The 12,684-nt window shown below is 31.4% G+C and overlaps 1 protein-coding gene across 1 annotated transcript in view; it reads right to left on the reverse strand.

Moving 5' to 3' along the window:
- Htr2c (5-hydroxytryptamine receptor 2C) overlaps positions 1-12,684 on the reverse strand; it is a 108,753-nt gene that overhangs the window by 23,747 nt on the left and 72,322 nt on the right. Inside the window, exon 3 of the mRNA XM_026410991.1 lies at positions 9,884-10,084. Within this exon, the coding sequence (XP_026266776.1) occupies positions 9,884-10,084 (201 nt within the window). The remainder of the gene's footprint in view (positions 1-9,883; positions 10,085-12,684) is intronic.

Below are 12,684 nucleotides of genomic sequence, written 5' to 3' on the forward strand. Positions count from 1 at the left end.
TACCGCTGAGCCACAATCCCAGCCCTATCAAATCAATATTTAAAAAGAACAAATTAGGAGTACTCAAGCCTCCCCATTTCAAAATGAACTCTGAAGTAGCAGTAATTAATATTGTGTAGTTCTGAAATAGAATATTATAGATCAATAGAACAGAATCGAGAGTCCAGAAATAAATTTCTTTTTGTTAAATTTTTTTTGACGAGAATGCCTATAGAATTCAATGCGGAAAAACTGTCTTTACCATTGCAAAGAAAGTTTCTTCCTTCCCTCATCATGTTTATAAAAAACAAAATAAAATGAAAGAGTGAAATATAAAGAGCTAACATTATCAAAACTCTTAGAAGAAAACATAGCAGTAAATATTTCTGATCTTGGGCCAGATAAAATCTTCTTGAATATGTCACCAAAACCAAAGTCAACTGAGGAAACAAAAGTAGATAACTTTGATTCATCAGAATGAGAATCTTTATGGTGCAAATACAACATGAAGGAAGTGAAAGGAGGGCTGGGATGTGGTGCAGGGGTAGAACATAAGTCCCTGAGTTTGATCCCTGTGGGGACAGGGCTAGTGAAAGGACAACTAATAAAATAGCATATATCTTATGCATCTTATACCTTTCAAGCATTTTCTAAAATTTAGGACTTATAAAGAATTTTCACAATTCTACAGTTAAAAGATAAATAACCCAATTAAAATTAAACAAAGAATCTGATGGTACATTTCTCCAAAGGAAACAAAAGCTGCCCAATATGATTATGAAAATATACTCAATATCTTTAGCGACTAGGGAAATACAAATCAAAACTGCAAAATGAGATATCACTTTATATGCAACAGGATGAAAATAATTATAAAGATGGACATGATGAGAATGTAAAAAATTGGTATCTTGATTGATGGGAACTTATAATGGTACAACTGCATTAGAAAACAGGTTGGCATTCCTAAAAATGTTAAAAATATAGTTATCATATAATCTTGGAATTCTACTCATAAGAATTGCTAATATCTCAATGTCTATATGTCTACACAGAAACTTGTATATGACTATTCACAGCAGTGTTATTCATAGTAAGAAAAGAAAACAGAAGAATGCATATATTGTAGTATATCCAAACAATAGTATTCCATTATTCAGAAGAGCCATAAAGACAAAGGAAATGCTGGCATTCAATAAAACATGGAAGAGTTTGAAAATATGCTACTTGAAAGAAGTAAGACATAAAAAGACTATATAGTATATGATCTTTATAAGAAATGCTTGGAATATAGCTACTCATAGAGACAAAAAATAGGTAAGTATTTGCCTAGGGCTAGAGAAAAGGTGAGTGAATAGTAATCTCTAATAGGTAAGTAGTTTCTCTTTGGGGTGATGAAATGTTGTGAGCTTGGCTAGGGGGGATGGTTATACAATTTTGTGAATTTTATACTTTAAAAGTGTGAATTTATGTGAATTAACTCAACTAGAGGAAATAAAAGGATGAAAAAAATTAGTATGTTAACATTAATAAAAAAAACAGCTGGAGGGGCTGGGGTTGTGGCTCAGCAGTAGAGTGCTCACCTAGCACATGTGAGGCACTGGGTTTGATCCTCAGCATCACATAAAAATAAACAAAATAAGGATATTGTGTCCAGGTGTAATTTTAAAAAAATAATAAATAAATAAATAAAATAAAGTTATTGTGTCCAACTATAACTAAAAAAATTAGATTAAAAAAACAGCTGGAATGGCTATAGTAATATCATAACATTTTAATTTGTCAAGAATTTTTGTGAGTTCTAATTGTGCACCTATTGGTATAGATTAAAAATTCATGGAGTAAAATCTGGTTGAACTTAAAGTAGAAGTGGAAAAATCCACAGATGCAGTCAGAGAATTAAATACCTCTTAGTAATCTATGGAATTAGTAGAAAGAAATCCAGTACAAAAAAGAAGGCTTCAACAACATTATAGGACAACATGCACTATTGATATATAAAGAATAATCTATCCAAATGAAATTATTTGTCAATTCTAACAAATATAATCCAATCAAAAATAGCAAAATTTATTTTTCCCCAGGGGCACATGAGACACTTAGCAATGTTAACCATACTCTTGACTTTAACAATCATCAACCATTTTCTGAATTAAAATCATACAAAAAGTTCTCTAAGGATAGTAGAATTAAGTTGAGATCACAAAGGGAACATAACATAAACATCTCTGATAAATGGATGCTAATCCATAATGGGGGAGGACATGGGACCAGTAGAGGAACTTTGGATGGGCCAAAGGGGAGGGAGGGGAGAGGAGGGGGAACGGGGATAGGAAAGATGGTGAAATGAGACGAACATCATTACCCTAGGTACATGTATGATTGCATGAATGGTGTGACTCTACTTTGAGTACAACCAGAGAAGTGAAAAATTGTGCTTCATTTGTGTACAATAAAACCAACAGCATTCTGCTGTCATGTATAACTGATTAGAACAAATAAATAAATGAATTTTTAAAAAAATTATAAACAGCTATATTCTGTTTATAGTGATTTACTTAAAATATAAGAATAGGTAGTTTAAGAATAAAAGATTGGAAGATATGCTACAGGAAATAGTATAACTGACAAGAAATTAGTATATCAGAAAAATTAGGAGAAAAAAGTATTAGGAGAGATAAAAAGAAATATTTCTTAATGATAAGAACCTCAATCCTATAGGAAGAGATAGTCATATTTATTAAAGAAACAAAATAGCATTGCCCCCAAACTTATAAAGTAAACGTTAAAAGAACTAAAAGCAGAGATAGTCAAATCACAGATGGAAATTTTAACACAACTCTTGAACTAACTAACTTAAGAAAGGAGAGAAAATTTGCAAAATACAAATTCTGATACCACATTCAGCAACATCAGAAAACACTATTTTGATGCACAATGAAGAGAATTTATCCTGAGAATCTATATGCTGGGCCCAAATGACAATGTCAATAATTCATATAATGGAAGCATACTATACAGATACAGATAGACAGATACAGATATAGACAGATAGATATTCTGACCACTGCAGAATTAACTACAACTTGGTAAGAAATATATCTTAAAGTTTTCCTCAAATGTGAAAAGTAAACCACTGACTTGTAAATAATCTAGGGATTAAAGAAGAAATCATGAGGCTATTAGTAGATATTCTGAACTAAAATGAAAATGTATGGTGAAGTTTGTGGGATGCAATTAAAAGCAAATTGAAGCTGCTGAATGGGTTAACTTGTCCCTAGCAAATCTGTTTCTCACTTTGCTTCCCTTGTGCCTTATCCCTGAACAATTAACTGCTAGAGTCAGCTTTGTCAGGGAAAGGGCAACAAGAAAGACAGCAGTCATAAGAACTCTTAATCAGTAATCTTTCTGTAGATTTACAGGAACCAGGAAGGTCCATGACCTTTAAGATAACATCAAGACATCAGAGTTGCTGGTAGCTGCAGAATTAATTGACTACCCTGGCGCCCTCCTGGCTATTGCTAAAAATATACTTCTGCAAAGTATCTATGTAAGCTTAGCATCCGTGACCTCTGGGCAAGATGAAACTTTCAGGCAAGAGTCCTCCATTTTCCAAGCAAGAGTCTTCCATTTTCCAACTCGCTGGCTTATTACCAAAAAGTTTCTTCTCTACCAGTCTATCTCATGATGGAGTCATCAGCCTCATCTGATAGCAGCATAATCTAACCTTTTTTAATTTTTAAAAAATTCTTTAATTCACTTCTGAACCTTTTGTTTTGTTTTGTTTTGGTTACAGAATTTTGAGGAAAACTTACAGATTTAGATGTTTGTATTAGATCATTAAGAAAGGTCGAGGATCACCCAATCAAGTTTTTATTTTCCTTAAAAATTTAGGAAAAAAAAATCAAATTAAGCCCAAAGTAGGCTGAAAGAACGAAATAAGAGCATACATTAATCGTATAAAAAATGGACAATGAACAAAATTGGTGATCAGAAGGTATTTCTTGGAGAAATTAAATAAAATTTATAAACTCAGTAAAATTAAACAAAAAAGAGAAAAGTGAGATACCCATTCTTAGGATGAAAGAGGAAGTCACTATAGGTTGTGGAGACATAAAAGGACAATTTATGATATACCACTTTATGCCAATAAATTAGAAACTTTAGATGAAATTCCTTGAAAATCACAATTTACCAAAAGTGAAATGAAAAGAAATAGAAATGGTAATATTCCTATTCATTTTGAAGCAATTAAATAAATAAATAAGGCCTTTTACATACACATCTCTCTCACTCTCACACACACACACACACACACACACACACACATGACCTTACAGGCTCAGATGGCTATACCATTCTATGATTATATTCATTTGTTCTTCCAAACATTTAAAGATAAAAAAAAGACAAATTCTATAAAGACTTAGAAGGTAGGAGAGAGGGTGAGTTTGAAATTCATTTTATGAGAATTACATAATCCTGAAACCAAAATTTGGCAAGAATACCACCAAAGAAAAGAAAATGACAGCAAAATCTCTCATGAGAATGGAAGCAAAAATTCTAATTGAAACATCAAACAGAATCCAATGATACAGAAAAAAGAAAGCTCTCATTATCAAGTGGGATTTATTCCAGGAATGCATGATTGATTGCAACTCAAAATTTATACAATTGACCATGCTAACAGAATAAAGAAAAAAATTCTATTATCATTCCACTAGATGGAGAAAAGACTTTTAGAAAACTAACACCTATTCATTACAAAAATTCACAGAAAATATTGAATGAAAGGGAACTTCCTTAATCTAGTTAAAGATATTTTTAAAAAATTGAACTCAACAAGGTTTTAGAGAAGCATGTTTTCTTGCATTGCTGGTAGGAATGCGAAATGGCTCAACCCTTGATCAATTAATTCCACTTTTAGGAATTTATCCTGAGAATAAACTTTCAAATAATATGAAACACACACTGATATGATTTTGCCTAGAAGAATTATGGGTAATTTCAAAATGTTGGAAATTTACATGATCACACACAGAAGATTTGTTAAGTTTGTTATATCTACACAATGCAGTAACAGAAAGTGTAAAAATTAGAATGAATTTAGCTTATAAAGCGAGTATTTAGGCCATTGACATGATTTAGTTGAGTTTAAATCTATAATTTTTAGGAAAAAACTCACAACTATATTCTAGAAATTAATGAATGGGTTAATCAAGGGAAAGAAGAGGACTGACATTTCTATCTAAATTATTTTCATAGTTTTGACTTTTAGAACATCATATGAAGGGGCTGGGCATAAGAAAAGTAGAGGGAGAGATTCTGAAGTTCAGAGCCAGCTTGGGCAATTTAGCAAGATTCTGCTCAACATAAGAAATAAAAAGGTATTGAGATGTAGCTTCGTTTTGAATACCTGAGTTCAATTCCTGGTACCAAAAACAAAAACACATGGAAGAAAAAGAATTGAAACTAACCCTAGAATTTTGAACACAATGCTATAAATTTTCAGAGCAAAATATTTTATAGACACATATACTTACACATGAAATTTTAGACGCTGAATTTTTAAAAATTGATAGTGGTATGGGTATATTAATTCTAAAATACACTGTGGGCTTTTGAAAATAAATAAATAAGCAAATGAATGCTTTTGCAATCAGGTTTTTCACTATGAGAAAAATGAATAAAAATAAGAAATTAGGAATTAGCAGAGGAATTCTATGTTAGTGGATTGTGATTAAAGGCATGGATAAATAGGAGCAATAATGTCCCAAAAGGAAAAGTCTACTTAATGTTCATTTCCCAGTTTATAAAGCAATTGCTCACTAATATGGTTCCTTGTAAAAAACAAATGGCTAATTTTAGGACTGGATAATGGGAAGTGAAAGGTGAGCCTGGCATAATTTATGTCAGAAAGTAAGAAAGCGCTCAAAAACTGATGACACATATCAAAAGGAGTTCTCATTGGAGAAATCTGGGACAATTTGAGCATAAAAATAATTAAAGGCAATAACAAATCACATATGCTACATTGAATATTAAACAATCTAGAAATCCCTACTAATATGAATAAATAAATAACAAAGAATTAGGGGGAAAAATCCTTCCTTAGAGTATAACGCCAACTAATATAAGCAGAAAAAAAAAATGATAACATTGAGAAAAATCATCATTGCACAATCACCTTCGTAATAAATAGGCCAGGTAAGAATCATCCATGGATTCTAAATCCATGTGGTCAAAGTTTGTTGAGAAATAATTTCTTAATTTACAAATATATGGAGATTTTCTAGTTATCTGCCTGCTAGTCATTTCTCTTATTTGCATTACAAAGAAAATGCACTTTATGAATCCCACCCATTCAAATTTATTGATGATTGATTTATGACCAAATAAGTGGCCAATTTTTTATAAGTCTTTTGTATGCAAATGGCAAGAATATGTATTTTTCACTTCTAGGTTCACATTTGCTCACTGTCCTCATATAATCACTGGGAGAGTTTTGTTAACATCTTATACCATGAGCATAGATTTGTCTGTCTGTCCTTGTGATTCTGTCTTGTTTCCTTTCTAAATGTAAAGGCCATATTACTATGTACTTATGAATTCATTATATTTTCCAGGTAAATTTAAGTCTTTCATCATTACAAAGTGACCTTCCTTCTACAAAATAATTCTTTTGTCAAAAAGTCTATTCTGAAAATATTAATATAGTTATACCATATTTCCATTGGGTGAAAGACCTTTGGCCTCTCACTTTCCTTAAGCTTTTATTTACCTTTTGCTTTAAATATGTTGGTTGCTTTTTGCAAATTCTGACCATTCTTAGAATATTTAGTCAATTTATAATTAATATAATTAGGGATGCATTTGGTTTTAATTCTGCCATTGAATATGTGTTTTCTATTTTCCAACCATCTCTGTTTCTTTTTTTAACTTTAATGCTTCCTTTTGGATTTATTATAACTTTAAATTTGGAAGTTAAATGTTTTTTTCTACTCTACTAGAAGTTGCCCTTTAATGTGCAAGTTATACTTTATTCATTAAAGTTTAATATTAAATATCACCTTTTCTCTTTCTCCTGGACAATGAAAGAAGCCTATTTTCAATGCTCTTTACTTATAGGCTATTATTTTATGCATTTAGGTCCATAAATACTTTGAGACCCAGAAGACATTATTGTTATTGTGCTCTACAGTCAATACCTATTTATATTTAAGAACACATTTACCATTTTCACTGCTCTTAATTGCTTCCTGTATATCTAACCTTCCGTCTGTGGCCATTTTCCCCTGCTCTAAGCACACCCATTAGTATTTCCTTAAGTAGGAGTCTGCTATTGGCATGTTCTGTCAGTTTTTGCTTGTCTTATACTGTCTTCACTTCACTTTAATTTTTGAGGTTTAATTCTGATGAGAATGTGACTCTGGCTTAATATTCTTTTTTTTTTCTGTGTATTGGCACTATGATCCCAACATCTGGCTTTCATTGTTGCTATTGAGAAAACATTTGTCCATTTTATGATTGCTCTACTGAAGTTATCTATCTTTTTTCTCTAAGGCTGATATTAAATTTTTTCTCTTTTTCATCAGTATTATTCTGATGGTTCCAGATGTTGATTGTCTTTTATTCATTCTGTTTGGGACTTGGTGAGCTTTTAAATGTGAGAATCAATGTCTTTCATCAATTCTAAAAACCATTAGCTCCTCTAATATTGGTTTTCTGCCTTTCTTCTCTCTACTTGGGCAACTCTTCTTGTTCTATACTGTATGTCTACTATCCTCTTGTACTCTAATCTCTGTTTTCTATCCTTGTAGTTTTCCATGCTTCATTCATCAGAGTTTCTTCTTTCAAATCTCTAATAGTTCTCTCTATAGCCATGTCTAATCTGACACTGAATTCTTAGGTTTTCATATTATGCTTAAGCTCCAAATTTTCTGGTTGTTTCTCAGATCTTAATGTTACCCTTTAGAGTTTCTTGCTGAAAGATTTAAGTTTAGCTTATAATTGCCATGTTCACCTTACAAATGGTTGTTTAAAGTCTATGTCTGATAATTTGACCATCTTAAATAGCTTTAAGTTCATTTCTTTTATATTTTATTGTCCCATATCTGGTTCAAGTATTGTTTTTCTTTTATATCTGCTTATCACTGTGCTTCAGTGACTATATTTGAAAATTATTAAAAGAAGTAATTGGAGCTTAAGATTTTTTTTGTTACTTATGCCAAATAAGCTGTAAACATGAATAATATGAAAACATGTTAATCCAATTTCAAGGCTCAAGATTTTTCTTGGCTACCTATATGACTTGAACCAGAGTTGAATTTCATGTCATAGATGTTTAATCTTCTTTCTTCTTTATTCCTAGACTACAGGTCTTTGGGATCCCAAAATTAAATTCAGATTGGCTGACCCTTGCCAAACTCTGTAATCTTACTTTGGTCCAACATTGTGGATCAAAGATGAGGCAATGAAATGTTTCCCAATCTGTTGGTCATATCTTTAGATTGGCAATTACATCTTTGGCAAAAGTGAACCAAATGTCATAATTTTTCCCGGACTTCTGTCTTTTTCTAAATCTTGGCCACATAAACACTCACTATTTTATTAGATTATCTGAGCTTTTAGTATTTTATTCATACTTAGTTGTCTTTAGCCCAAGAGTCATTACAAATTACCCAGTCTGTCATTTCTAGAAACCGATGACCCTAGTATTCTAATTTCACTTATGTATATACTTTCTTTGTAAGTACTATAAGAACTGGATTCTTTTTAGATGAGCACCTTGGGGTAGAGACATTAAAATCTGTGAACCCTTAAAAGTTTAAGTCAAATTATATATATATATATATATATATATATATATATATATATATATATATAGAATCCATTTATATTTGTGAAAAATTTCATGGCTTCTTATCCAAAGGTGTTTGTATTGTATATACTGATAGAACAATCTACAAAGAACGATGTTAAAACTTAAAATAAATAACTTAACCAAATTAAATTCATCAATAAACCCAGAGACAAATTTCTAGAAGATATCAGTGAAGATTGTGCAGAGGTTTTGATCTTGTTGGCAAATTTACCCAAATCTTTTACAGAAACAGGTTTGAAGAAAAATTATTTAATGGGACACAATGTAAGCTCAATTGGAAGGAGAAAAAAGGGGGCTGTAAAAGCCCTAAATCCAATGAGTTAACCTGCTTGATTTTAATGGTAGCATTAGTATAGTATTTATGAATATCTTAAATATTAGCAATAACATGACCATTTCTGTCTCTTTAAATTTCTCCACATCCCAATAAAATTTTTCCCCAAATCCTTAAAGAAATCAATAGCTTTCTCCTCTCTCTGTATAACCAGAATTCAAGAAGACAATTAAAGCTGAGGAGAAATAGTATATTTGAGGTTTAACAAATTTAGCAAACATTCAGACCTGTTTTCTTCATAAAGATCCAGATCATATTATTAATTTTCTACTGAAAAGGATGTGGAATTAGAATTAAAACATTAAGGCTAATATTCTGGGATACATGTATCTTTTCCAAGATTTAGATTTTTTTAATCTTGTAATGGTCAACGCATTTTAAATATGCACAAGGCTTTGTATCTGTGTTGCAGAATTCGGTGGCATACTAAAGTAAGAACTAACTTAGCACTATAAATGAAAACTTTACACCTATATATTCATATTTGTCATATCCTGTTTGTTCATATTTGTCATATTTGTTTCATTATTGTTAACCTAAATATCAGATAAATAGGTTAAGAATAATTCCTAACAATCCCGGCCATATACAACGTTACCAGTCGACGTCTGTACGTTGTTCACAGTACATAATCCGAAGGTATTGAGCATAGCCGTTGCAATTCTAATGGCCAGGAGTATATTTACCTATCGAAATTGCCCAAACAATAGCAATCTTCATGATGGCCTTAGTCCGCGAATTGAAACGGCTATGCTCAATAGGATTACGTATTGCTACATACCGATCCAGCGATATAGCGCAGAGGTGCATGATGGACGCAGTAGAAAATAAAACATCTAAAGAAATCCAGACGGGGCACAAATACCTAGGTAGTGGCCAGACATAATCTGAAAGAGAACAGAGAGAAGACAAAAATATGTTATTCAAATCGCACTAAATCCACTTTTCAATTTTAGCACTCTAATATTTTATTCTTAATCTAAGCTATTTAAAGAAAGTGAAATTTCAGAAGCATTAATTTCCATAATGATGATGATGATGATGCTATCAGTGTTGCATAATTTTTTATTGCTGTAAACTTTATACAACATAAAATTGCCAGACACTGTGGAGCTTGCCTATAATGGGGAGGTTGGAGGTAGGAGGTTCGGGGAGGCCAGCCTCAGTAACTTAGATAGATCCTGTCTCTTTCAAAATATAAAAAAATTAAAAGGGGTTGGAATGTAGATCAGTGGTAAAAGGCCCCGTGGCTTATTGCCCCGCCCAAATGAATTACTTAAAGTGTACAATCCAATGGCATTTAGTACATTCACAATATTGTACAACCATCACCTCTCTCTAATTCTCAAAAATTTCATTATTCAAAAAGGAAATCACTTCCCATTAACCAGTCAGCCCCTCTCTCATTACTTCCCTCCTCCAGCCCTGGGAAATCTCTATAATCTGTTTTCTGTTTTTATAAACTTACTTAATCTAGATATCTCATATAATTGGAATTTGTAACCTTTTGTGTCTGGTTTCTTTCACTTAGCATAATGATTTTGAGGTTTATCCATTTTGTAGCATGCATCAGTACTTCATTTTTTTTATGGATTGTTTACTGCCTTGTATATAATTAGATTTGATTTTCATGTATGAATAGTGTCTCTTGTGACTTTGCTGAATTGATCTCATATATATGAGATATATATATATATATATATATATATATATATATATATATGGTGTGTGGGTTTGTTTTTGTTTTTAATTTTCCTGTATAAGATCATGTTATCTGAAAATATAGATAATTTTATTTCTTCTTTTTCAATTTTCCTCTTTTATTTCCTTTTCTTGCCTAATTGCTCTAGATACAGTTTCCAATACAACACTGAATAGAAATAAGGAAAGTGAGTATCTTCTCTTTATTCCCAGTCTTAGAGGGAATTCTTTCAGCTTTTTTTTTTTAACTACTGATTATGAAATTATGATATTAGCTGTGGATTTTCATTAATCCCTTTTATCATGTTGAGGAAGTTTTCTCCTATTTCTAGTTTGTTGAGTGTTTTTGTTTTCCATCATAAAAGAATGATGGATTTTGTCAAATACATTTTTCTACAGGAATGGAGATGACCTTATGGCTTGTTTACTTCCCTCTGCTCTTACATTCCCACTTGGTCATAGTGCATAATATCATGCTGAATTGAGTTCATTTATATTTGGTTCAGAATTTTTGCATCTATATTCATAAATGATCTTGGTCTATGGTTTTCTTGTGATGTCTTTATCTGGCCTGAGTATTAAGATAAAGTTGGTCTCATAAAATGTAGTTTGAGAAGGACTGGTGTTAATTTTTTAAATGTTTGGTAAAATTCACCAACAAAGTCATCTTGTCTTTTCTCTGTTGGGAGGTTTTGGTAATTAATTCAAGTCTTTACTTGTTATAATTATCTTTAGACTATTTCTTCTGGGTTTCTACTTTGTTGAAGCACTATTGTTCATTATATTTTTTCCTAAGCTAATTTCTGGAAGGTCAGTAGAAATGCTCTTATTGTCATTTCTTATTTTCATAATTTGTGTGATCACTTTTGTTTCTTAGTCATTCTGGCTAAAAGGTTTGTCAACTTTTTTGATCTTTTCAAAGAATCTCAACTTCTCATATTCTTAATATTCTTTATTTTTTCCATACTCTATTTTATTTGTCTTTATCATATTTTTCTAGTTGAATGAAGCTTGCTCTTTTATTCTAGTTCTTTTTCTATTTTACATCTTAAGGATATAAATTTATGTTATATCCTTCTTTAGGATCTTTCTTTTACTGCTTTTTTTCCCCCAATCCTTTTCTTTATTTTTGTGGTGCTGGGAATGGAACCAAGGCCTCACATATGCTAAGAATATGATATATCATTGGGCTGTACTCTCAGCCCCTTTCTTTATAAATGTAGCCATTTATAGTATAAATTTCCCTCTAAACATTCCCTCTATGTTTTTGCTGCATACCATAATTTTTGGTAAGTTTTTATTTCACTCTTTTTCAAAATATTTTTAAATTTTATTTGTGATTTCTTTTTTCACCCATTGGCCATTTAATAGTGAGTATGCTGTTTAATATCTACATATGTTTAAATTTGTCAATTTTCTTTCTAATGCTGATTTCTAGTTTTACTCCATTGTGGAGAATATACTTTGAATAATAATAATATTTTAATTAATTTACATTTGTTTAGTGGCCAAACATATGGTCTATCTCAGAGAACATTCTATATGTTATTAGATGGATTATTCTCTATGTCTATTAGAATTAGCTGCTTTACAGTTTTGTGTGTGTGTGTGTGTGTGTGTGTGTGTGTGTGTGTTTTCAGTAGTGAGGATTGAACCCATACATACATGGTAAGCAAGCATTCTACCACTGAGCCACATTCCCGGCCCTTTATAGAGTTTTCTAATTCCTCTCTCTTTATTTATCTGTGTAGTTGGTCTATACATTGTTTAAAATAGGGTATGATGT

Source organism: Urocitellus parryii, chromosome X (assembly GCF_045843805.1).
Source record: "Urocitellus parryii isolate mUroPar1 chromosome X, mUroPar1.hap1, whole genome shotgun sequence".
Lineage (NCBI taxonomy): Eukaryota > Metazoa > Chordata > Mammalia > Rodentia > Sciuridae > Urocitellus > Urocitellus parryii.